General features: G+C 40.4%; 1 protein-coding gene across 1 annotated transcript in view; it reads right to left on the bottom strand.

Annotated features, from left to right (window-relative positions):
• Positions 1–27621, bottom strand: part of ADAMTS20 (ADAM metallopeptidase with thrombospondin type 1 motif 20) — a 266796-nt gene that overhangs the window by 8364 nt on the left and 230811 nt on the right. The window contains exons 16-26 of the mRNA XM_073573240.1: positions 26035–26130; positions 25691–25857; positions 24514–24643; positions 24161–24287; positions 21085–21295; positions 18602–18766; positions 18144–18308; positions 14851–14970; positions 14161–14268; positions 3529–3693; positions 3144–3440 (exon numbers count right to left, since the gene is read on the bottom strand). Coding sequence (XP_073429341.1) covers positions 3144–3440; positions 3529–3693; positions 14161–14268; positions 14851–14970; positions 18144–18308; positions 18602–18766; positions 21085–21295; positions 24161–24287; positions 24514–24643; positions 25691–25857; positions 26035–26130 — 1751 coding nt within the window. The remainder of the gene's footprint in view (positions 1–3143; positions 3441–3528; positions 3694–14160; positions 14269–14850; positions 14971–18143; positions 18309–18601; positions 18767–21084; positions 21296–24160; positions 24288–24513; positions 24644–25690; positions 25858–26034; positions 26131–27621) is intronic.

Genomic DNA, 27621 nt, shown 5'->3' with positions numbered 1-27621 from the left:
CCATTATAATTTGTTATAACTAACCACAGTTGGTTACTATGCCCAGGCAATGCCGGGCTCTTCAGCTAGTATGTATATATATATATATATATATATATATATATATATATATATATATATATATATATATATATATATATACATATACATATACATATACACACACACACAGAGGTGCTTCTAACAAAATTAGAATATCATCAAAAAGTTAATTTATTTCAGTTCATTACAAACAGAGTGATCTATTTCAAGTGTTTATTTCTGTTAATGTTGATGATTATGGCTTACAGCCAACGAAAATCCAAAAGTCATCTCAGTAAATTAGAATACTTTAAAACATCAGCTTGAAAAATGTTAGCGTCAAAGACACCGCACTGAACTTGCTCACTGAGCCAGTGCGCGTGTCCGGAGTAAAGCGAAAGCGTGCTCAAAGCTACCTGTGGAGCGGGCACCAACCGAATAGCTGCGTACTTCAGAGCCGCAGGACCTGAAGCACGTGACTGCTAGAGGCGTGGCCTAAACTTCAGAGCTAGGAGCTGCAAGATAATTCCTAGCAGAGTAACTGCAAGACAAAGTTACCCAGGGGCATAGACAGTGAGAATAGTCAGGACGTAGCCAATGAGTCACACACAGAGATAGCTGCAAGGTACCAAAGGGGGCGAGCAGAGAGTAGTCAGGTCACAGGCAATGAGTCATACACAAATAATAATGCAGTACAAAATCAACAGGCAAACTCACAACGGGAAACACAGCCGGGTCAGAACCATATAAACAAGCTAAAGCAACAAACAGGCACACGGGGGTCAGCACACTAGGCCAAAGGCAAAAGTATAACTGGCAGGGATTGAAGCTACCCAGGGGTTTATGAAGCTCTCCCAGAACCAGAAAGAGGCCACAATCATTAACCCCAAGTGTGCAGGTCAAAACCTGCACAGAGCTCCAAACATTAACCCCCGGTGTGCAGCTCAAAAACCTGCACTGGGATCATGACAGTTAGTTATGACTCTATATATGAGTTTCATTTTTAGTATTGAAGAACTTAAATAAATTAACATTTACGATGATATTCTAATTTTGTGAGAAGCACCTATATATATATATATATATATATATATATATATATATATATATATATATAAAAAACGTATAAATGAAATAAAAGTAATTAAAAGTCACATGCCTTTTAATAAATTTGGTAGATTTGGGCTCCCCGTTAAGCAGAAAATTAGATCTACGATTTCAGCTATAATGTACATCAGTTTTCTGGCATACTGTATATTATGGCGGGTTTTTCATGGGGTGTTGGACTACATCCTCTTTTGCTAGGTCCACTTTTTTAAACCAAGCCATAACAGTTTTTGTGCTTAGAGTAGAAGATACATTTCTCCCAAAGTGTTCTTATTGTGCAAAAGAACAAAAACATAAAAAATATAAATTTGGTATCACTATAATCATGCCGCTCGAAAGAAAAAAGTTAACTTTAATATTAAGGCTACTTTCATATTAGCGTCGTGCATCGGGGCGACGTACCGTCGCACGCTGTGAAAGGCGTGCACAACGGGGGCAGCGGATGCAGTTTTTCATCTCATCCGCTGCCCCATTGTAATGTCCGGGGAGGAGGGGGCGGAGTTTCGGCCACGCATGCGCGGTAGAAAATGGCGGAGACGACGTACAAAAAAAGTTACATGTATCGCTTTTGTGTGCGTCGCGGCTGCCAAAACATGACACATCCATCACACGACGGATGTGACGTGTGGCAATGCGTCGCTAATGTAAGTCAATGGAGAAAAAACGCATCCTGCAGGCAACTTTGCAGGATGCGTTTTTCACCCAAAACGACGCATTGCGAAGTGCGTCGCACGACGCTAATGTGAAAGTAGCCTTGGGTTACCTTTTCTACCACACTGTTAATGCTATTTAAAAGACAGCTCATCTTCTCTTTTTTCCCTGTGTATTCTCTTCTCTCACACTTCAACCTTTTTAGTCAATTCAGCTATTTAATTAATTATTATTAACAACACATTGCCATGGCCCCACACCTATGTATTATGTTTTATGTATTACAGATTTATCCACTTATTTCTCTTTATAATTTTAGATCACTGCTGTTTCTAATTTTCACTTGGGGCTGCATCCTGCTGTTGTGGATCCTGCATCCTGCTTGGGTTGTGGCTGTGCATTGTTTGATAAAATGAAATTAAGAAAAAAAATAAGACCCAAGAAACGATGAAAAAAATTGGGTAATGTATTTACTTTTTTTCAGTTCCATAAAATAAAATAAGGGAACAAGTTTTCAATACATTTTGTGTACCACAAAATGGTGGCATTAAATAATTAAACTCATCCCGCAAATAACAAGCCTTCATGGCATCATTCAGGGGAAAAAAATTTGGCTTTTGGGAAATGGTGATTAAATGGACTTTTTTCCATAACGTGGATGATTCACTTATTCTTAGTTATTGCAGGTATGACTAGTCAAATAGTTATTTTGGGAGTTAAGCATAAATTGCGTTTATTAATTCATGGTGTTTCTCAAGGCACTGTCAATAATGATTTTTTAATATTAATATCCCGATAACATGCGGCTCTTCCTCTTTGTTCCTTAATGTTTGTTGCTGTACAAAATTTTGTCTACGTATTTATTAGCCGTCTCCCTTTATTTCACCGTTCATGTACTAAAACTCACCATGCATAAACAGATTTCACAACCTTTCTACTATCCCAATCCACTGTGGAACCAGAATTATCACTGTACATCACACAATACATTACCTAGTTTTACAAGCCCACTGTCCTCAACACCACTGCCCAAACAAGCCATCTCGCCTCACACTTCTCTAGTTACCCAATTGGCTACCCATCACCAAGAAAATAATTTTTAAACTTTTAACATGTTGCTCATCACATTCTCATCTGAAGAACTTCAAATCTACCTTCCTTTGGAATTCACTACTCCTATATTTCAGCCTCTATTCTTTCAAAAGCAACATAAAATCTACAGCTTTACATAAATATAAAGTGATAGCTTAAAAAAAACAAGTTATTTTGATTGACAGGAACTGCAGAAACCAAATAAAAATGACCTTATGCTCAATAACTAAAAATTGTTGTGGTTTTGTTTTACAAGGGAAAGTGTTTCTTACTGCGCCCCATGGTCCAGTCCTCCACTGGTTTCCGTGGCTAGCAGGCTTGTTGCGCTGGTTGTCTTTGTTGTTTGTATCATCTTCTCTAAATCTATGTGGGCTCTCAGCAAGTGGAAATCTCATTGGATTGTCATGACTGTTAGGATGCTGTCTGGATGTTTGGCATGGGACCATCTTGCATTCCTGCTCTTTTATAGGTTTGTTATCTGGATCGCAGTTTTCATCATCAATTCTTCCATGGTAACTAGTACACACAACTTGTCTGATAACTGTTCCTTTTCCACAAGACACTGGACACTAGATACATGAAAATTAGACAAATGTTACTGGAGAATGCAAATGAAATTCAAGAGAAGAATAAATATACTATAACTTTTTTGCTTACAGGAGACCAATCTCCTGACTTCCATTCTCCACACGATGTAAAACAGCTGGTAACTTCAGGTGGTCGGGGTAAGTAGGTACAAAAGGTCTCATCAGCCACCCCACCAAGCACATCTCTACAGCTCACATAGCGAGCACGATTGCCTCTTCCACACGAAGCAGAACACTGAAATTTTCCAAAATGTTTAGTTAGAGTCAAATGAGCTGTATGTTGTCTAAAAAAATGCACGTGCGACGTTATCTTTAATTTTTTAATTACATTATAAATAATTGGAAGTGGAAATCTCTTAACACATTTAAAATATTTACATTTATTGAAAAATCATCAAAAAAGAAAAGTAAGAGCTAAATGCAGGGCCAGTGTCCCCACCTGGCACACCCAGGCTAGTGCCAGGGTCCTGGACAAACAGAGGGCCCAATTGCCATCAGGATCATCGGCACACTAAGGGGCCTGTAAATTGTGAGGGAGCTGTTGCCAGCGCCGCCCCCCCACATCATACTTTCAACTGTTTTGTCATCTTGGATTCTGATACAATTGAAAACAATGATGGGAGAGGGACGGTCCCTCTCCTATCAATCCCCCTCTGCATCTGAGGCTAGTTTCACACTTGCTTTTTTTTGCAGCGCGTTTTTCCCGCAAAAAAACGCATTGAAAAAACGCATACAAAAGCATACAACTGCTGCGTTTTTTTCAAGCATTTTTATGAGCATGCATGAAAAAAACGCAGCGTTTTTATGCGTTTGTATGCGTTTTTACCGCGTTTGCGTTTTTTTCCAACATTTTTAGGTGGCCCCTCACACTACCCAAACCATGACTTTACTAACCCTAACCCTAACCCTGACCCTAACCCTGACCCTAACCCTTAACCAAATCATACTTAACCCTAACCCAAACCCTAAACCCTAACTAACCCTAACCCTAACCCTGACCCTAACCCTAACCCTGACCCTAACCCTTAACAAAACCATACTTAACCCTAACCCTGACCCTAACCCTGACCCTAACCCTTAACCAAACCATACTTAACCCTAATCCTGACCCTAACCCTGACCCTAACCCTAACCCTTAACAAAACCATACTTAACCCTAATCCTGACCCTAACCCTGACCCTAACCCTTAACAAAACCATACTTAACCCTAATCCTGACCCTAACCCTGACCCTAACCCTTAACAAAACCATACTTAACCCTAACCCTGACCCTGACCCTAACCCTGACCCTAACCCTGACCCTAACCCTTAACCAAACCATACTTAACCCTAATCCTGACCCTAACCCTGACCCTAATCCTTAACAAAACCATACTTAACCCTAACCCTGACCCTAACCCTGACCCTAACCCTTAACAAAACCATACTTAACCCTAATCCTGACCCTAACCCTGACCCTAACCCTTAACCAAACCATACTTAACCCTAACCCTGACCCAAACCCCAACCCTAACCCTGACCCTGACCCTAACCCTAACCCTAAACCCCCTTAACTAACCCTAACTCTAACCCAAACCCCTAAATTCCATGGTTAAAAAAAAAAAAACGCATATGCAAAAAAACGCATACATGAGCATGCCAGTGCGCACATATGCGCATCCATAGGCTATAATGGCCATTTTTAGCGCAAAACGTGCGCATATGTGCGCATGCGCTTTTTTGCAGGGCCAAAAAATGCAACATGCTGCGTCTGGAAAATACAAACGCACACCCCAAAAAAACGCAGCGCATGAAAATCGCATACATGCGCTTACAAGCGCGCAGGTATGCGCACCCATGTTAAATATAGGGGAAAAAACGCATGCGCACATGTGCGTTTTTTTCCAGCGCTAAAAAACGCAAATGTGAAACCAGCCTGAGCTCTTAGATGTCTCAGCAAAGAGGGTGCGATGATATCACTACAGCGCTCCCTCTGTGCTGAGCAGCAGAGCAGATAGTCAAAAGATGCTCTGAGACGGTAGCAGGGGTGAATGGGGAGAGGTGAGTGTTTGATTATTTATTTTTTATGTATGGAGCAATATATGGGGTCCATTATACTGTATGGAGTTAAAGATGGGGCCCATTATACTGTATGGAGTAATAAATAGAGGCCATAATACTGTATGGAGCATTACGTGGGGCCCATTATACTGTATGGAGCAATATATGGGGCCCATTATACTGTATGGAGCACTATGTGGTGTGCATACTTCTTTATGGAACACTATATGGGGCCATTATACTGTGTGGAGGACTATGTGGTGCCCATAATACTGTATGGAAGAATTATGTGGTTCCCATAATACTGTATGGAGCACTATGTGGGTCCCATAACACTGTATGAAAGACTATGTGATGTATGGAGGACTATACTGTCCGGTCTACAATGAAAAGTCTCCAGTCACCCTGTGTGACTGCAGACTTTGGAATCTCCCCCAGCGCGCACACTGTGCGCTGTGAGGATTCGCCGGTTTCTGAGCTATTGTAGAATTTACAATAGATATCAATCATGTAATGTGAGAAGTAAGTGAAATCTTTGGCATTGTACTATACCTATATTTCTCTGCCGTATATGTGCATCATGAATCGTGGTATGTGTTAAAGGGGCCTACAGAGACTCTTTTGCCCAGGGCCGACAAAAATCTGGAGGCAGCCCTGGCTAATTGCACCAGAATTTTGACTTAATTTGAGACTCCCCTATAAAAAAAACTGTTGTACATGTGTCACACTACAATTATTACATGTTTTTGACCTATTTTTGCATCTTGCTCAACAAGGTAAGGCTAAGCGGGGAAGGAGTGTACATTCAGACAAAACACAGTTTGCTTAACCTCAGACAGAGCCAATTTGCTACTTAATGACCCAGCCAATTTTTACAATTCTGACCACTGTCACTTTGAGGTTATAACTCTGGAACGCTTTAATGTATCCCTCTGATTCTGAGATTGTTTTTTCAGAGAGCTATGTGACACAAAATACTTAATAAATAACATTTGTCACATGTCTACTTTACATCAGCACAATTTTGGAAACAACATTTTTTTGTTAGGAAGTTATAAGGGTTAAAATTGACCAATGATTTCTCATTTTTACAACAAAATTTACAAAACCATTTTTTTAGGGACCACCTCACATTTGAAGACACTTTGAGGGGCACTATATGACAGAAAATACCCAAATTGACACCATTTTAAAAACTGCACTCCTCAAGGTGCTCAAAACCACATTCAGGAAGTTTATTAACCCTTTACATGCTTCACAGGAACTGAAGCAATGTGGAAGGAGAAAATGAACATTTATTTTTTTTTTCACAAATATTTTACTTCAGAACCATTTTTTTTTATTTTCACAAGTGTAAAAAGAGAAAAAGAACCACAAAATTTGTTGTGCAATTTCTACTTAATACGCCTATACCCCATATGTGGGGGTAAATCACTGGGTGCATGGAAGGCTCAAAAGGGAAGGAGCGCTGTTTGACTGGAATTGAGATTGGATGCCATGTCGAGTTTGGAGTGCCCCTGATGTGCCTAAACAGTGGAAACCCCACACAAGTGACACCGTTTTGGAAACTAGACCCCCAAGGAACTTATCTAATTGTATGGTGAGCACTTTGAACTCCCAAGTGCTTAACAGAAGTTTATAACGTAGAGCCGTTAATAAAAAAACATATTTTTTTACACAAAAATGATTTTTTCGCCCCCAAATTTTAATTTTCCCAGGGGTAACAGGAGAAATTAGACCCCCAAAGTTGGTGTGCAATTTGTCCTGAGTACGCCGATACCCCATATGTGGGGGTAAACCACTGGGCGCTCAGAAGGGAAGGAACGCCGTTTGACTTTTTCAACGTACAATTGGAATTGAGATCGGACGCTATGTCGCGTTTGGAGAGCCCCTGATGTGCCTAAACAGTGGAAACCCTCCAATTCTAACTCCGACCCTAATCCCAACACAACTATAATCCCAACCCTAACCATAACCCTAATCACAACCCTAACCCCCAACACACCCCTTATCCCAATCCTAACAATAACCCTAAGCACAAACCTAACCTTTACACACCCTTAACCCTAATCCCAACCCTAACTCTAATCCCAACCCTAACCATAATCCACACCCTAACCATAATCCCAACCCTAGCCCCAACCCTAACCCTAACTTTAGCCCAACTTCCTTTAGCCCAACTCTAACCCTAATGGGAAAATGGAAAAAAATACTTTTTTTTATTTTATTATGTTTCTCTATCTAAAGGGGTGATAAAAAACCACCATGGTTACATACCGGTAGCCAGTTTTTCCGGAACCCATGACAGCACCACCTAAGAGAGAGGGATCCGCTCCGCCAGGACAGGATCCTACTGAAATATAAGGGGCGGCACCTCTCCCCCGCTTCAGTTGGTTACAGAGCATTGAGAGGACTTCCCGCTTAGTTACATGTTTATCCAACACCACATCACACAAATACACCCTGTTAACGTGCACACCCATACGGTGAAAAGGGGGGGAATATACGGGTGCTCTCATGGGTTCCGGAAAAACCGGCTACCGGTAAGTAACCATGGTGGTTTTCCCGTCACCCATGACAGCACCACCTGAGAGATTTTTGGAGACTTCGATCACCTTAGGGAGGGACCACCGCTTGCAGCACCCTTCTACCAAAGGTTAAGTCAGCAGAAGAGGATAGATTTAATCTATAGTGTTTAAAAAAGGTTGAGGGTGAGGCCCAGGTAGCGGCCTTACAAATCTGTTCAATTGATACCTCTGCTTTTTCAACCCAGGAGGTTGCCACTGCTCTGGTGGAATGAGCCTTGATGCTGTCAGGAATCGGAACACCACTAGCTGAGTAGGCTACACTAATGGCCTCCCTAATCCATCTGGCAATAGTCCCTTTCGATACTCCGTAACCCTTCCTGGCACCCTGGAAGGCTACGAATAGGGACTGGGACCTCTTCCACTGGCTAGTTACTGATATATTCTCTAAGAGGGCTCTTCTAACGTCTAGATTATGGAATTTTTCCTCTCCTGGGTTTTTTTGGATTGTCACAGACGGAGGGGAGGACAATTTCCTGGCTTCGGTGAAAATCTGATACAACTTTCGGTAAATAAGCAGGGTGTTTTTAGGACAACCCTGTCCTGGTACGCCTGGTATAAGGTGGGTTAACTAAGAGGGCCTGCAAGTCACTCACTCTACGTGCCGATGTAAGGGCCACTAAAATAATGGTTTTTAGGGTAAAATATTTTACTGGTAGTTGTTGCACTGGTTCAAATGGCTCCTTCGTGAGAGCTTCTAACACAAGGTTTAAATCCCAGGGAGCTATTTTTGGCAAAGGGATTGGTCTAGACCTCTGGCAGGATTTAATGAATCTGGCTACCCATCTGTTTGCTGCTATATTGCAGTTATATAGAGCGCCTAGTGCTGAAACTTGTACTTTGAGTGTATTTACCGCTAGGCCTAGCTGTAATCCTGCCTGTAAGAACTCTAAGATGGCCTTGATCAGGGGTTCTTGGTCTAACGGTCTTCCTAGGAACTGCAGAAACTTATTCCATGTCTTACCGTATATATTAGTTGGTACTGGCTTTCTACTTTTTATCAGTGTAGCCACCAACCCAGGGGAGAACCCTCTATTTTTTAAAAGTGACCTCTCAAATTCCACGCCGTCAGATGGAACCCCTTGACTTGCATGTGGAATACCGGACCCAGAGCTAGCAGGTCTAGAATCTCTGGCAGCACCCATGGATCTGAGAGGGACATCATCTGTAGTAGTGAGAACCAGGGCCTTTTTGGCCAAAACAGGGCTATTAAGATCACTCTGGCCTGATCCTCTCTTATTTTCTTCACCACTGCTGGGATTAGAGCTACCGGAGGAAAGGCGTAACCCAATTTGAAATTCCACGGAATTTGCAATGCGTCCACTGCCCATGGGTCTTCTTTTGGGTTCAATGAACAGAATCTTTTTACCTGCCTGTTGCTTTTGTTGGCAAAGAGGTCTATTACTGGCTCTCCCCAGAGTTGTACTATCTTCTGGAACACTAAGTGATTTAGGGCCCATTCTCCCTGCCTCAATGTGTTGCGGCTTAGGAAATCGGCTTGTATGTTCTCCACCTCTCTGATGTGTAAGGCCGTTAGAGAGTGTAGGTGTCATTCTGCTCTGCGAAATATATCGTTGATTTCGCTCATTAGGGAGTGTGACCTTGTCCCTCCCTGGTGGTTGATATAAGCCACTGTCACTTTGTTGTCCGACATGATCCGGACATTGCGGCCTTCTAGACTGGGGATGAATATCCTTAGGGCTTTGTTTACTGCCCTTAATTCTCTTAGCAAAATAGAAAAAACACTGCACTCAGTGTGGAGGGAGGTGCACAAGTCGGGTATCCAGCCAACTAACAATGTAGTACATAAACTTGGCACTCAAATGAAAAATTGATTTGACAGTTCCTTTATTGTAAAAGGCATCCAGTTAAATATACTTCTTTTACTTCTTTAAACGTTTTCGGCCATACAATTGACCTTCATCAGAAACAGAATTTTTTCACATTTGGTTTTAATGAAATCGCGAATCCTGAGACAAGGTTCAAGTGAGCTTAGTGAAACTCCACAGGTTCCATGGGCGGTGATAGAGAGTCCGTGCTGTGATGGTATGTAAGGAACATATGTAAAAGACGTGCCCTGAGAGGAAGTGTAATGGAAAATTCCATATATTATTATTAAAGAACCGCTGTCATAAGTAGGCACTATTCAGTACTGGGTATATTCATTAATAATGTAGAGAAACAGACGTCTGGGAAGCAGCAGCTACTGAGGATGAAAGGACACCATTCATGTAGAAAATCACCAGACCCACGGGTTTGACACATTGGGTTATGCAGGGACCGGTAGATCCAATGATTGGTGTGGGTGTCCAGAAATTTGCACTGTAATATATTCAGGAATCTATCCTGTATTGTTTGTGACAGGCATGAATGTCCACAACTGGGTGCTGTGATTCTCCAAATGGTCTGTCCTGCCCAGGGAGGCAGGTACGTCACAGGGAGAGTGAACGCGCTGTTCAGGAGAAGCACTGAGGGTGCAGAGGAATAGCGCTTGGTCTGTGGCTGGACGCATGTGCTGCTGGTATGCTGAATAGTGCCTACTTATGACAGCGGTTCTTTAACAATAATATATGGAATTTTCCATTACAGTTCCTCTCAGGGTACGTCTTTTACATATGTTCCTTACATACCATCACAGCACGGACTCTCTATCACCGCCCATGGAACCTGTGGAGTTTCACTAAGCTCACTTGAACCTTGTCTCAGGATTCGCTATTTCATTAAAACCAACTGTGAAAAAATTCTGCAGGTAAGCTGACCTGCTCTTCCTTTGTCGGGACGGCCCTGGGTCCATTTTCCATGACAGGCATCGCCGCTGTCAGACTGGGATCCCGTTCCAGGACAGGAACCCAACTGAAGCGGGGGAGAGGTGCCGCCCCTTATATTTCAGTAGGTTCCTGTCCTGGCGGGGAGGATCCCTGTCTCTCAGGTGGTGCTGTCTTGGGTGAAGGGAAAAGGTTTGATTTACTATTTTTTTTTATTTTAAACACTGTGATAGGGAGTATCACAGTGATCAAAAAGAACCAATAGAAAAAAAATCTCCTATTGTTGCCGGGTGCCAGAGTTCTCCCGGAAGAAGCAGGCAGCACGAGGGACATCAGGGGGACATGCAGGGACAATGGAGGTATTGGAGGGGTGATCGGGGGACCAGGGGATCCTATTTCTCTCTTCTCTGATGTGATTTCACATCAGAGGAGGGAGAAATAAAATGGAAAATCTGACTTTTTTTTTGCGGTCACCGTTACACCAAATCATGTTCTCTTGGGTCTCAGCTACCCCCCGCAGACACTGGAGAAATTACGACGCTGGAGGGCGCTATAACCTTAAACCTCAACGCTGTTAAAAAGCGGCGTGCTGTGGTTTAAGTACTCTTAAGCCTGTTTCACACTTCCTTTTTTTCAAATCCGTCAAAATCCGTTGTTTTCCGTAAAAAAACGGATCCGCCATTTTTTGCAGGATCTGTTTTTTTTGTCCCATAGACTTCCATTACGGTTACAGCGGATCCGTCAAAAAAACGGATCCGTTTTTTTAAAAACGGATCCGTTGGCATCCGTTTCCGTCAAAAAAACGGATCCGTTTGGCGGACACAAAAACGGAAGTGTGAAACAGGCCTTAACTGCTGCTGTTAAAAGGTGTATTGGCAGTCGTTAAGAAACTACATTTTAGAGCAAATTTATGGTGCAAACTAAGATAACTAGTAGAGGTGAAAACTTCAGTGGAAACAATCAAAAAATGCATCAAACTTATCAAACAGCATGAGTAACCACGATAAATTTGGAACGTTTTTTGGACTGACTAGTCTGAGTTTACACCATTTAGAAATTAGATAGTGGCTCTCAATGAGGCAGATTTCTCACTGTATTTGCTACACCAGCTTTTCATCTTGAATATTATGGGCCCGATTCATCAAAAACAGTTTTGTTCATAACTTATATCTATTGCAAATTTGAATGAATGAACACAAAAAATGTCTGGTCATCTGCACAAATGCATCATAAAAATGTAATTGTGTATATAACCATCAGGTGAAATAAGTATTGAACTTGTCATCAATTTTCTAAGCAAATATATTTCTAAAGCTGCTATTGACATGAAATTCTCACTAGATGTCGGTAACAACCCATCCAATCCACACAGACAAAGAAATCAAACCATAGATGTCCATAAATTATGCGTAATAATGATAAATGACACAGGGAAGAAGTATTGAACACGCTTACTGAAATGTATTTAATACTTCATACAAAAGCCTTTGTTGGTGATGACAGATTCAAGTTGCCTACTGTATGGAGAAAGTAACAGCATGCATTGCTCAGGTGTGATTTTAGCCCATTCTTCCACACAAACACCCTTTAAATACTGGAGTTTCCGTGGGACATCTATGGTTTGATTTTTTTGCCTGTGTGGATTGGATGGTTTGTTACCAATATCTGGTGAGAATTTCATGGGAACAGCACCTTTAGAAATATATTTACTTAGATAATTTATTATGTATTCAATATTTGTTTCATCTGCTGTATGTGTTATGTGTACGTGCATATTTTATATTTGCTTTTTAGTACTATGTATATTCATGCATAAGTGTAAAAATGTGTGTGCCTAATGTGAATATGCATGTAAATATTCTTGTGTTTGCATAGGTTGGGGCTTACGCCTCTACTATTCATCATCAGTGGATCCGTCAGTCTCCTGTACTAGTAGTCAACACTGGTTATCCTTTACAGTGGGTGCCACTTACCTCGATCAGTAAAGCCCCCGTCACATATAGCGATCTCGCTAGCGAGATCGCTGCTGAGTCACAATTTTTGTGACGCAACAGCGATCTCACCAGTGAGATCGCTGTGTGTGACACTGACCAGCAACTGGCCCCCCTGCCGGTTATCGCTGATCTTCCTGGAATAGCCAGGACATTTTTTTGATTGCGGGTCTCCCGCTGGCCAGCACGCATCGCTGCGTGTGACAGGTGGGAGACCAGCGATCAGCGCGCTGGTAACTAGGGTAAACGCACGGTTTCTAAGTGCCGCGCGTCAAGTCAAGTTTTTGTCAAGTTTCTGATATTTTTTAGAAATAAACACAAAACATATCAACCTAAATTTACCATTATCATAAATTATAATGTGCCATGAAAAAACAATCTCAAAATCACTGGGATTTCTTGAAGCATTCCAGAGTTATTACCACATAAATGACACTGGTCAGAATTTTAAAAATTGGCCCCGTTAAGATTGCAGGATCGTGATCGAAACGCTTCGCCTTTGTTTCCTTCATGGTGTTTTTTTCATAGGAGTGTTCTTACTATATTAATATGGACTAAATAAGTTTTGGATATTATTATAAGTAGCTGGAACAAACCCTCTTCTTTTTTCATTGTTGCTTAAGTCTAATCAGGACGTAGTTTTGTGCATCTGGCACAAGTGGATATCCTTTGGGTGAGCTGGCTTTTTTTTCTTTTTCGTAATGTTACTTTCTGTTTCAGCATGACTGTGCCTTAGTACACAAAAAAAGGTCCATAAAGTCATGGCTGTGTGAACTTGGTGTTGAAGAACTTGACTGGCCTGCACAAAGCCTAGACGTGAACCTCATAGAACACCTTTAGGATGAACTACAACAAAAATTGTGAGCCAAAACCCCATGTCCAATATCAAAGTCTGACCTCATAAATGCTCTTCTGGATGAATGAGCAAAAAACTGCAGAGTGGAATCTGTTTAATCTGATAAGAGGGGATCAACTCCATATTAATGGCTAACGGATTTAGAATGGGAAGCATTATAGAATTTAGAAAGGGCCATATGCTTTGCTCACAACAAATGGCATTGTGGATTATAAATAATCTAACATTAGAGAATCTATAACTGATGGAGAACCTACTGTACTTACCTATGACTTTTTCAACCAATTTAAAGGTTTTGCTCTTATCTCATTTAAAGGGAAAAGTGTGTATCATAGTTAATTTTCAATACCACTTTTTAATATGAGCCTATTAGCATGACTAGACTTGTGTTATATCAGAGATAAAAAAAAAGCATGTCTGAAAAGTATTCATTGTAGACTAAATACAGTCTGCATGGCACTTACTGGTGTCCATGACCCATATCGCCACTGTGCATTCTTTTGTATTTGATCTATGGGGGAGATAGTTGGATATACGCGGGAATGTGTTGGACAAGGAGATCTTTCACAGTCCTGTAGATACAAGACTAACATAAATAAAAAGAATAGTAACATATTAAAACAGTGGCTTATATATGTTGCAATAATGGTATATTAAAGCAGAGGTTTACAAACTCAGGTGGGGTGGACTAGTTTTAATACAATAAGTCATAAATAAAGGGAAGTAAATTATTGTTAAAAGAAAGGCTACATTTATTAAAATTTACATATAGTTACTGAAAGTATAAATGAGCGAAAAGCAAATGCAATTTGAACAACGCCAATTGGAAGTGCTGTTGCAGTTGCAAAAATGATTTCTATAGTGCAGAATCTATTTGTAAGGGCATACTGAATCCCACAGTTTTATTTTCTTACTTTTTTGGTGCCATAATTATAAAAAGGGATCAAAAGAAGATGTTACAAAAAAACTGCTTTGTATCTGATTGTGGAAATGTGAACAAAATCACTTCTGAAAACTAAAAACATCACCAGACAACAGACAGGGAGATTCAACAGCAAATGGTTCTACAAAGACCAACTTTAGCACAAATTATTACCGTAATTGTTAAATTTAGTTAGCATTGCAAAAGTACACAGTATAAGACAGATATTTGCCTGACTATCTGTAGGCCTTGAAGCTGCATTGCATTCACGTTCGTCCAAAGAAATCCCATAGGTTTCTGTGCTGCATTTCACTGTGCGCAATTGATATCCATGTCCACAAGTAACCGAACACTGTTAAAGGACATCAAAACTGTTGTTATAAAAAGACCACAAATCTCTTGTTTAATGCTGGTTCAAGCATATAGCCATATATTTATATAAGCTAAACTAATAGAGCGTGGAATACATTTTATGCATCGGTTTAGCACTCTATACACATAAAGACCAGTTTAATATGCTCACCCACTTCATTATTCTACAAAGCCACCTTTTTCCAACCTTGTACTAAACTCTGATATAACTGGTAGTTGCTGAATGCTGTAATGTGTACCTTCTTTTAGAAGCTTGTGTACACACTGAGTTTTTGAAGCCGAAGAAACTTCAGGAAAATGCAAGAGATGTTTTTCCTGAAGCATCTACTTTGGCATAGTTGTGGTCGTTTTTATGGTGCCTTTTTGGTTTAAAGGGAATCTGTCACCTCATTTTTGGCCTATGAGCTGCAGCCACCGCCATCAGGGGCTTATCTACAGCATTCTGTAATGCTGTAGAAAAGCCCCCAATGTAACCTGAAAGATAAGAAAAACAAGTTAGATTATACTCACCTGGGGGTCCGTTTCAGTCCGATGGGTATCGTGGTCTGGTCCGGCGCCTCCCATCTTCTAGCGATGATGTCCTCCTTCTTACTTCTGCCGCGGTTCCTGCGCAGGCATACTTTATCTGCCCTGTTGAGGGGAGAGTAAAGTACTGCAGTGCGCAGGCGCTGGGAAAGGTCAGAGAGGTCCGGCGCCTGCGCACTGCATTATAGAATGCTGTAGATAAGCCCCTGATGGCGGTGGCCGCATCTCATAGGCCAAAAATGAGGCGACAGATTCCCTTTAACTGTTATACAAACTATTGAGCAGATTCCAAGCAGAAGCCGCCTGATGAATGGACAAGTGACTTCTTTTAGTTGCCTTGCAACTTTAAAAGCCTGAAACAGGTAAAAGATGCTCAAAAGGACTGAACATTCGCCAGCAAGTCGCTTTGACATTGCAATGCATACATTCATTCTTTTTAGCATTCTTTAAGTGCTTATTCAGGCAGATTTCAGGCACAACCCACCCTTCCCTTAAAGGGAACCTGTCACCTCCCCAGGCGGTTTTAACTAAAAGAGCCACCTTGTGCAGCACTAATGCTGCATTCTGACAAGGTGGCTCTTTTAGTTGGGGTCCCTTCCACCGCTGAAAGAATCGTTTTTATAATTTGTCCCTCATACCTCTAGTTTGTCCGGTGGGCAGGTCTTTCCCCCCGGACAGACACCTCACAGCCATCAGTCATTTCCTCCATTCTTCTGGGAACCGCCTCCTCAGCGTTCAGTTATTTACCCGGCCCCTTCGCTGTAATCTTGTTTCTTGGGCATGCGCAGTTAGCGCTGCCCGTCCACTGACATCACATGATGTCTTCCTTCTCGCGCCTGCATGGACGTGCGGCCCGAGATCCCGCCCCGCAGAATCTTCTGATTTATTCACACTGCAGGGCGGGATCTCGGGCCGTGCGTCCACGCAGGCGCGAGAAGGAAGACATCATGTGATGTCAGTGGAAGGGCAGCACTAACTGCGCATGCCCAAGATACAAGATTACAGCGCAGGCGCCGGGTAAATAACTGAACGCTGAGGAGACGGCACCCAGAAGAATGGAGGAAATGACTGATGGCTGTGAGGCGTCTGTGTCCGGGGGGAAAGACCTACCCACCGGACAAACTAGAGATATGAGGGACAAATTATAAAAACGATTCTTTCAGTGGTGGAAGGGACCCTAACTAAAAGAGCCACCTTGACAGAATGCAGCATTAGTGCTGCACAAGGTGGCTCTTTTAGTTAAAACCGCCTGGGGGGGGTGACAGGTTCCCTTTAAGATGTTCTGTGCAAATATCTTAATACTTCAGTGATCAGAGCTAGGGATGAGCTAGTGTGCACAGATATGGTGTTATTCGAGCATGCTCGAGTGCTAATAGAGCATCTTCGTCGTGATCAAATACTATTTTCGAATCGTCATGGCTGCATGTCTCGCGGCTGTTCGACAACCACCACACATGTTGTTTGTTAGGCAATCCATGCATGTGTTGCAGCTGTCAAAGAGTCATGAAAAATGCAGACACAACGACTCGAACTTTGCATTCGAACACGCTTAAGCATGCACAGATAACACCTTACCCGAGAATGTTAACTCATCGCTAGTCAGAACCCATAGTAAATTAGCTGTATATTAGATGTAGTGTAGCCAGAAATATTGTTTTTAATAGTCACTGTCATTTCAAGAAATTTTGCATAAAACAATAGTACAGGTGACTATAAGAAACTTTTATTCCAATTTATCCGAGAAATATACTTCTTTTACCTCGTAGTTCCAGAACTCATCAGCTACTTTGAAAAACAGATACAATCCTGATAGCTCATTGACACATCAGATTACAACTGCCTACTGAGTTTACAAAAAAGGAAGTGGAAAAAGGAGCACATATAGAGGATAGGGAAAGAAAAGCAAAGACAAGTCATGTGACAGTTTTCTTCTAAGCAGTTTTCTTTAGCCCAGCCCAGGAGCTGTATTTACAGTTACTCTGCTTGATACTGCTGTATGATGTCCTCCATGCTGCTTTTCATGTCTGTATGTGCAGTGTATGGGAGACATCATAACAGTAGGTCTCCTTCCACTAGCTCACAGACAACTGAAATGATAGATATAGCCTGCAGAGGTGAAAACTTGAGAAAAATGCAGAATACAAGGAATATAATGGACAGAAATAGTGTTATTCCTCATTTATACACATGACAGCTAATTTTGAAAAGACAACTGAAAAGAGTATATGTTGACTTCCATATTTTGAAGTGTTTTTTTCTTTACATTTTGTGGTGGTAGCAGCTGTGCTGTAAGCTAAGTCAATTGGACATTTCTTCTTGCCTCTCTTACTACTCTCTCCTTGATGTTCTACCAGAGCATTTAGAAGAAAATTGCTGCTGCTTCTCCCTCCTTTTCTCTGATTTATGGCATTGCTCTAGACACAATTTTGATTTCAGACCAAGGTTCGTTTTTATAGAAATATACCATATATTACAATGTTTATGTATTTATAGGTTCATATGTTACATTCAATTATGTAAAAAATGCATGGAGATAAATGCTATGTTAAATACTGATCTATATTAAATATACCGTTTCCATTCTTTACATTACGAATACTTGCACAAATATATTTCCTTTACACTTACTTGTCCCCAAGGTCCAACATGCCAAAAAGCACATTCTTGAAGCTCACAAGACATGACAGACTCAGGTTTAATGTCTGAATTACAGTAGTTGTCTTTCACATGTTCATCATTCAATACGCATGTTATATGTCGTCGCCTTATGCCTTTTCCGCATGTTACAAAACACTTATGAAACAGGGAAAGAAAAAAAGAGTTTAAGACATTAGTGTCCAGACATGTATGGTTACAGTACAGCTACATCACATGTTACTACATTTGAAGTGAAGCTGACAACACATTCATGCATATTTTGTGCACTGCACATACTTTCATGTAACATTACACCACCTCTTGTTTGCCATTATTTCACACCAATTTTCTACACCAAAAATGAGTCAATGTAAAGTTCGCGCACACTAATTTTAGACAACACCATACCTCAGCACACTCTACTGATAGTCAGCAAACAGCTTCATTACCTCACTCCACTCACTGGTAGTCCAAGCAGGGCATGAGTGCTCATTACAGCCGCGGGTCACTACTTTTTGCTCTTCACTACATTCTCTATCAGCCAAACGATGACCAAAGTTGTTAATACAATAAGCTTCCCGAGTCTGCACTCCCCTTCCACAGCTCTGAGTGCACTAACATTTACAAACAAAAAGAATATTCACAATTGTATATTACTTGCATGATTGACAAAATGCTGCATTAACATTCAATAACATATTAAAGGGAATCTGACAGCTGATACATGCTCCCCGATCCAAGAGCAGCATGTATGAGACACTGTTTGTCTGATATTAGGCTCCGGCATTTCGGAGAAAAACATACTTTAAAAGCCGGCTGAGAACTAAACCAAGCTAGAGACTAGTCAGAAAGACCGGACCCCAGCAGCTCCTTCTCACCCACTCCCAATGAGTGAAAGGTCTCTCCCTATACATGCACACCAGGAAAGACCCATTATTCAAGGGGAAAAGCTGTTGGGGGGACACTCCTGTCTGAGTAGTTCCAGAGTCAAACATATATAGCTGAAATTATGCAGCCAGTGTCAGGGATCAGACAGCATGTATCATATATTAGCTGTCAAGTTCCCTTTAATTACTTTCATTATACAATATATATAATAATGGTCGAACTGAACAATTAAACTGGGCCTCAGATATATCCTTCTGGAGGGCTGCTGTGAATTATAGCCGGATTTAGTTAAAACTCAGATCCCAAATGTTTGACCTCTTTTACACAGCAGGAGTCCTGATGAAGGAAGGGCTTTATAGTCTTTATAATGAAGGAAGGGCCCTTTATACTATTAACACCAAGGCTGGTGTATTTTTACTGGTGTAACGGAATAAAAAATCCCGGAAGCAGTACAGTATAAGCCCCCATACAATATGCATTGATCAACATGCAAAAACAATTAAACAGTTCCCTGTAGAAACAGATGTCATCTGTTTAGCCTTTTTTGCACGGAGATCATGTGCATTCACATACACTGTAATTTTGCATTCACACACATTTGAAATACTGTATATACTCATGTATAAGCCAACCCGCGTATAAGCCGACCCCTCTAATTTTGCCACAAAAAACTGTGAAAAACTTATTGACTCATGTATAAGCAGAGGGTGGTGCTGCACAAGGGTTAATGGTGGTCCAAAAAGATTCTCCATAGATAAATACCCCGATAAAATGCTGCACAAGGGTTAATGGTGGCCCAACAAGATGCTCCAAGGATAAATACCCCCCATATATTGCTGAAAAAGGGTTAATGGTGTCCCAAGTAGATGCTCCATACATAAATACCCCCTATATATTGCTGCACAAGGGTTAATGGTGGCCCAAGTAGAAGCTCCATACATAAATACCCCCCATATGCTGCACAAGGGTTAATGGTGGCCCAAGTAGAAGCTCCATACATAAAATACCCCCCATATGCTGCACAAGGGTTAATGGTGGCCCAAGCAGATGCTCCATACATAAAATACCCCCCATATGCTGCACAAGGCTTAATGGTGGCCCAAGTAGATGCTCTATACATAAATACCCCCATATGCTGCACAAGGGTTAATGGTGGCCCAAGTAGATGCTCTATACATAAATACCCCCATATGCTGCACAAGGGTTAATGGTGGCCCAAGTAGAAGCTCCATACATAAAATTCCCCCATATGCTGCACAAGGGTTAATGGTGGCCCAGGTAGAAGCTCCATACATAAAATACCCCCCATATGCTGCTGCCGCTGCTGATATATATATATATATATATATATATATATATATATATATATATATATATATATATATATATAAAAAAGACATACTCACCTCTCCGTCGCTGGGGGCCGGGTGCCGGTATAGCCGCTGGCTCAGGCCCCCGACACTGGCTATGTTTACCGTTCCCCGCTCCATAGCTGTCTCCTGGGTCCTGTGCAGTGACGTTAGCAGAAAGCGCGCACTGACTACATCATCGCGCCCTCCGCTGAAAGTCACAGCCAGAGGACCCAGGAGACAGCGATGGAACGGAGACCGTAAATATTGCTCTGCTTCCCATCCTCCCCCGTCATACTCACCCCCCTCCTGGCGCACGGTCTCTTCAGCCCCTGCTTCCCACATGATCTCGGCGTCCCAGCTGTTCCTGCATTCAGTGGTCACGTGGTAACGCTCATTAAATATGTGCATATTCATGAGTTTAATTAGTGGTACCACGTGACCACTGAATGCAGGAACAGCTGCGACGCTGAGATCATGGGGGAAGCAGGGGTTGAAGAGACCATCCCAGGTGGGGGTGAGTATGGTCAGTGATGATTATTTCAGTAATGTGTTGTGGAAATTAAGTGTTATAAAAGAGAATAAAGTACAAACAGATAGACTTCAGTTTATCTGGTACCTACCTAATATGCATTGAAGTATTCCTTTTTTGTTACCAACTAACATGAAAAACTATATGACGAAACCCTTCTTACCTGTGCCCATTCTGAATATCGCCAGCTGACTGAAAGGCAGTTTCCATGGCAAGGTTCCCGGATTGGAGGTTTAGGTTGGTTCATACAAAATGTATCTTCCACAGGTGTGGTCAAACTCCTTACAGAAGAATATTTTATGCAGCGCACATCCAGTGACCGATGTCCTGGTCCACACTGGGATGAACATTCACCTTTGCTAGTAACATACCACCTTTAGGTAGAAACCATTATATAGGACATATACATTAATTCATGTTAGCTTCTTTCTCATTGATAACTAAACCACAATTTCATACAATAACACTACAGCTATAGCAGCAATGTTACTATCAAAAATACCAGAAAGCAGATAGCAAATGATAACATGCATCCATTCGAATTTCTTTTTTAAATATTTCAAATTAACTTCATTTTGCTCGATGACGCACTATTACATCATGGAGCTGAATCCAGAGCTTCACAGGTTCCATCGAGGTTATGCAGCCTGCACCTGATGACTATTTAACCACCTAAATGCTGCTGTCAGAGACTGAGAGTAGCATTTAAGTCTTGCATTCCCTGTGTGGTGTCAGATCATTGCCCTTCCCCCAGTGCCACTGGTCGCAATAGCAGTCGGAGGCCTGTCACAGGGACTAGGCTTCATGAAAGATTGTTAATTTTCATGTAAACTCCATTACTGAAGTATTGCAGTAAGTAGTACCATCGATCAAACAGTTGCAGCTTCAAGTGCCTAGTGGAAACTAAAACATAAAGTGAAGTAAAAATAAAGAAGTAAAAAAAATAATATATAAACCTTCAAATTGCCCCAATTTCCCCATCGGAAAAAAAGCATATTTGGTATCAGCACATCTGTAACATTTGTAAAGTCCAATCTATCAAAATTATTTTAATTGAACATAAATGCCATAAAAAAAAAAAATCAAATCACCAAACTTTCTGTTTTTGATCAATGCAATACAAAATGATCAAAGCAACATGTATACTACAAAATGGCACGGATAAAAACTACAGCTTGGCACACAAAAAACAAGCTCTAAAACAGCTCAAATGATAGCAAAATAAAATAAGATATTATACTGAGAAAATGGAGACACAAGCAAAAAACAGTTTGGTATAGCCATTTCTGTGCTGACTTGAAAAATCACTTTGCAAGGTCATTTTTACCAAATAATGAATACTGCAAAATGATAATTTCACCTTGCAAGTAATTGTTTTCTTGTTTTTCAGTATATCATATGGTAAAAGAATGGTGTCATTCAAAATTATAACTCATATGGCTAGGTCGGTGTAAAAAAAAAAAAGTTATGGTTCTTGGAAAAAGAGAAGAGAACGCAAAAACTAAAATTGGCTGTTAAAATTGTGTAAGGTTAGAAATTGTATCTTAGGATGATTCAAAGCTCCAAACTAAGTATATTGAAGGAATATAATATACAGATCTAGCAAAAATTAAGAGACCCCTGCACAGTTTTAGAAAAATCAGATTCCCTACACCTCATTCTAATTAATGTGCTTCTGATTAGGTGATCACCTGAACCAAATCGTATTTAACAAAGGAAAATATAAAAAACCCAGCTGTGGTGTTAGCAATCCTCTTGCAATAGGACAAGCTGGATGGCAAAACAAGTGCCAGTAATATCCCAAAAATAATAGGAATTAAAAAATAACTTTTAACCATGCCAAAGGAGTTGAAAAGAAAAGTCTTAAGTGAGGAAAAGAAGGGCTCAATTCTGGCTTTACTAGCAGAGGGATACAGTGAGCATCATGTTGTCTCTATCCTTAAAATTTCTAAGACGGCAGTCCATTACAACAAGGTCAAGCAGCAGACATTAGGGACAACAATGCTAAAGACCGGCAGAGGGCGAAAACTACTCTCCACTGACCGGGATGACCGTCATCCTATTGTCACTCAGCAACCGCAGAATGACCTCAAGTGACCTGCAAAAGGAATGGCAAATGGCAGCTGGGGTGAAGTGCAAGGCAAGAACAGTTCATAACAAGCTCCTAGAGGCAGGGCTCAAGTCATGTAAAGCTAGAAAAAAGCCTTTCATCAATGAGAAGCAAAGGAGAGCCAGGCTGAAGTTTGCCAAAGACCATAAAGATTGGACCATAGAGGACCGGAGTAAAGTAATCTTCTCTGATGAGTCTAATTTTCAGCTTTGCCCAACACCTGGTCGTCTAATGGTTAGATGGAGACCTGGAGAGGCGAACAAGTCACAGTGTCTTGCACCCACTGTGAAATTTGGTGGAGAATTGGTGATGATCTGGGGATGCTTCAGCAAGGCTGGAATTGGGCAGGTTAATCTTTGCGAAGGACGTATGAATCAAGCCGCATACAAGGTTATCCTAGAAAAACAGTTGATTCCTTCTGCTCAGACAATATTCCTCAACTCTGAGGACTGGATATTCCAGCAGGACAATGTGCCATGCCACACAGCTAGGTCAATCAATGTGTGGTTGATGGACCACCACATCAAATCCCTGTCATGGCCAGCCCAATCTGCAGACCTGAACCCCATTGAAAACCTCTGGAATGTAATCTAGAGGAAGATGGATAGTCATAAGCCATCAAAGAACTATTTACATTTTTTGTACCAGGAGTGGCATAAGGTCACCAAAAAGCAGTGTGAAAGACTGGTGGAAAGAATGCTAAGACGCATGAAAGGTGTGATTAAAATCATGGTTATTCCACAAAATATTGATTTCTGAACTCTTCCTGAGTTAAAACATTAGTATTGCTGTTTCTAAATGATTCTGAACTTGTTTTCTTAGCATTATTTGAGGTCTGCAAGAACTGCATTTTTTTGTTATTTTTACCATTTCTCATTTTCTGAAAATAAATACAAAATTTAGTGCTTGGAAATTTGAAGACATGTTGTCAGTAGTTTATAGAATAAAAGAGAAATTTACATTTTACTCAAAAATATACCTAGAGAGAAAAATCAGACAAACTGAAATACCTAAAAGATCCAACAACTAGGCTTACAAAAGAACCAGAACATCATAAACTAAGTAGCTGTAAAATAGAGACGTTATGGCTACTACTAATAGGCAAAAATTTAAGACCATTTAGATTTACCTTAATTGGCATTCTGTGTTACACAATTCAGTAATGGGCTCTGGTCGAGACAAATATTCACATTTTTGATCAGAGACAACAGTTTGGTCACTTTTACGTTGGCAGAATAATTTTCTTTTCCGAACACCTATATAATTCAACACATACACATTTAATATATACATTTATACCGAACTTCAAGAAGACCATGGTGTTCTAATTTGTAATTTTTGCATAACATGTGCATTAAAATCTTTAAATCTTTAATAATGAAAGAAGAAAGGATGTTAGTCGTGCAAATAAAAGTCTGTACACTAGAGTTTTAACATTTTCCCCCAATAACAACTTTTATTAGGCTATAAAGAAAAACTTACCTTGACATATGTTGTTGCAGTCCTGCCATGGCCCATATTTGCCCCAAGAAAATTGATTGACTTTATCCTCAATAGGAATATTGAATGTATATCGAACATCTGGATTGTATAAATTTCCAACACATAAAATCTGGAATTAGATTGATTCAATAACAATAGTAAAAATTTAATGTAAAGTTAAACTATACCACTAAACATTACAGCAATGAGTTCAATAAAGCATATGTGTAGTTAGCTACAAGACATTTCCATAAGTTTATATAATGAGATGAAAATATTGAGATTAAGATATGTCTGCCTTGACAAATCTAGTCAAAACATGTGCCGCATAGCATAACACACTGGAAACTTTACAAGAAAGTTTTCTTGGTATAAATGCACTCACTAGCTTAAGGGCTCTATTGGACTTGGAAAGAGTCCTTTTCTCCCTTTTCCCTCGTCATTATATCACCAGTTTTCATCACCTGTAATCCAGAAAGAGGGAAGATGAAGATTGGACCAGATCCTTCGGAGGTGAAAATATACAAAAGAAGGAAAGGATGACCCTTTCCAAATCCCTCCAGAGGCCAAATGTCTCCAGCAGAACCCTTAACTTCCTGAATGGTATTTTCTAATTAAAAATTTGTAATCATGTTAATATCATGCTATGTATTATGTTTCAACAGGCAGAAAATATCTGTTTTAAGTGTATTTTATGCATTTTGTAAAAGGATTTTAAGACTATCATTAAATTAAACCAATAAAGTGAGTATACTCAATGGGCCACATTTACTGCTCAATTTCCGAAATTGATATTTCAAATTGTGCAAAATTGTGCACTAAAATTTGCCTTTTGTCTTTCTACTCCAAACAAAAAAACAGTTGAGAATAGACAAGCTGTAAATGGAATTTAAATCTCATTTCTCAAACATTATAGGGGTATTCCCATCCAATAAAGTGATCAATGTAGGTTCAATTAGACGGTAATTCCTGAATAGAGGTGCAAATATATGGCAGCTTTTAGAAAGCATAAAAATAAATTACAATGGAGAGACAAATGCACCAGATATATTAAGTAGTGTGTGGCTTTTAATAAATTAGGTGCAAATCTCTTTGAAATAAAAAGAGACACAATAAATATAATACCAAACATTACACCGAGGAAAAGACAAACTGCAGGTCCTAATTTATTAATTACCTGAAGAAATAAAGCTTCCTCCAGACGGTCAGTGCAATTTAATCTTTCTATTACATTGTCCGAACCACTATATTCCAAAACAGCACCTCTGGTATTGATTTGTCTTTTAAACTTGCTCACTATAAAATTTCCATTAAGAACAAAGTTCCCTTGACCATCTGAAAGCGCTGAAATAAAGCACGACAATATATTAGATATGGTAACATAACTGTAATCACTAGGTTTGCTAATTAGTTTTTCTAATAACTGCAGCGTTTGCCATACGGATTAGTTCGGGCAGACAATATGTCATACAACTGCACTTACAAAACTGTGAACAATTACAAACATTTTCTTAGACTTACCCAGGTAGTTGTCATCGTCTGGTCGACCAGAATAGCTATGCTGATGAATATCAATGTTTGTTGCCCCAGCAGGAATTTTCACAATTATATTATATCCTGAAAAAAGCAAATAAAACAAAATGGTATATGTTTCAAACACCTGGATTATTTAATTACTGAAGCACTATATATACTGTAGCCATTGAGTATTGGGTTACTGCCATTCATGACTTAACCACTTAACGACCAGGGGTATTTTTGGTTTTGCATTTTCATTTTTCCCTCCCCTTCTTTCCAGAGCCATAACTTTTTTATTTTTCCGTCTATATGGCCATGTGAGGGCTTATTTTTTGCGGGACGAGTTGTACTTTTAAATGACACCATTGGTTTTACCATGTTGTGTACTTGAAAACGGGAAAAAATTTCCAAGTGCGGTGAAATTGCAAAAAAAGTGCAATCCCACACTTGTTTTTTGCTTGGCTGTTTTGCTAGGTTCACTAGATGCTAAATCTGACCTGCCATTATGATTCTCCAGGTCATTACGAATTCATAGACACAAAAAATGTCTATGTCCTCTTTTATCTAAGTGGTAAAAAAAATTCCAAAGTTTGCTAAAAAAAAAAAAAAAAAAAAAAAAAATTGCGCAATTTTCCGAGACCCGTAGCGTCTCCATTTTTCATGATATGGGGTCTGGTGAGGGCTTATTTTTTCCGTGCTGGGCTGATGTTTTTAATGATACCACTTTTTTGCAGATATGTTCTTTTAATCGCCCGTTATTGCATTTTAATGCAATGTCTTGGCGACCAAAAAAAGTAATTCTGGCGTTTTGAATTTTTTTTCTCGCTACTCCGTTTAGCGATCGGGTTAATGCTTTTTTTTTATTGATAGATCGAGCGATTCTGAACGCGGCGATACCTAATATGTGTATGTGGGATTTTTTTTTTTTTACTGTTTTATTTTGATTGGGGCGAAAGAGGGGTGATTTGAACTTTTAGGTTTTTTTAATTTTTTTTATTTTTAAACTTTTTTTTTTTTTTTACTTTTGGCATGCTTCAATAGCCTCCATAGGAGGCTAGAAGCATGCGCAACCCGATCGGCTCTGCTACATATGGGCGATGAGCAAATCGCCCATATGTAGCAGATTTACTGCTGTGCTTTCAGCGCCGACCACCGGGTGGCGCTGAAAGCCATATGCCTGGAACAACCATAGAGGTCTCATTGCCGATCACGTGACGGGGGTCGGCGATGACGTCATTCCGGCCCGGCGGCCGGAAATGCTATTTAAATGCCCGCTGTCAGCTTTGACAGCGGGATTTAACTAGTTAATAGGCTCGGGCGGACGGCGATTCCGCTCGCGCCTATTGCGGGCACATGTCAGCTGTTCATAACAGCTGACATGTCCCGGCTTTGATGCGGGCTCAGCGCCGGAGCCCTGATCAAAGCAGGGGAGATGTCTGATGACGGACTGTGTCCGTCATTGGACATTAAGGGGTTAAACATACTCACAATGAAGTCAACATATAAGGAAGTCAACATACAAGGAAGTCGGCATTACAACGAAGTCAACATACAAAGAAGTCAACAATGAAGTTGTGACGGATCGCACAG

This window comes from Dendrobates tinctorius, unplaced genomic scaffold (assembly GCF_039654945.1).
Source record: "Dendrobates tinctorius isolate UK_male_01 unplaced genomic scaffold, ASM3965494v1 ptg000035l, whole genome shotgun sequence".
Taxonomy (NCBI): Eukaryota; Metazoa; Chordata; class Amphibia; order Anura; family Dendrobatidae; genus Dendrobates; species Dendrobates tinctorius.
This window is presented reverse-complemented; position numbering and strand designations above follow the sequence as displayed.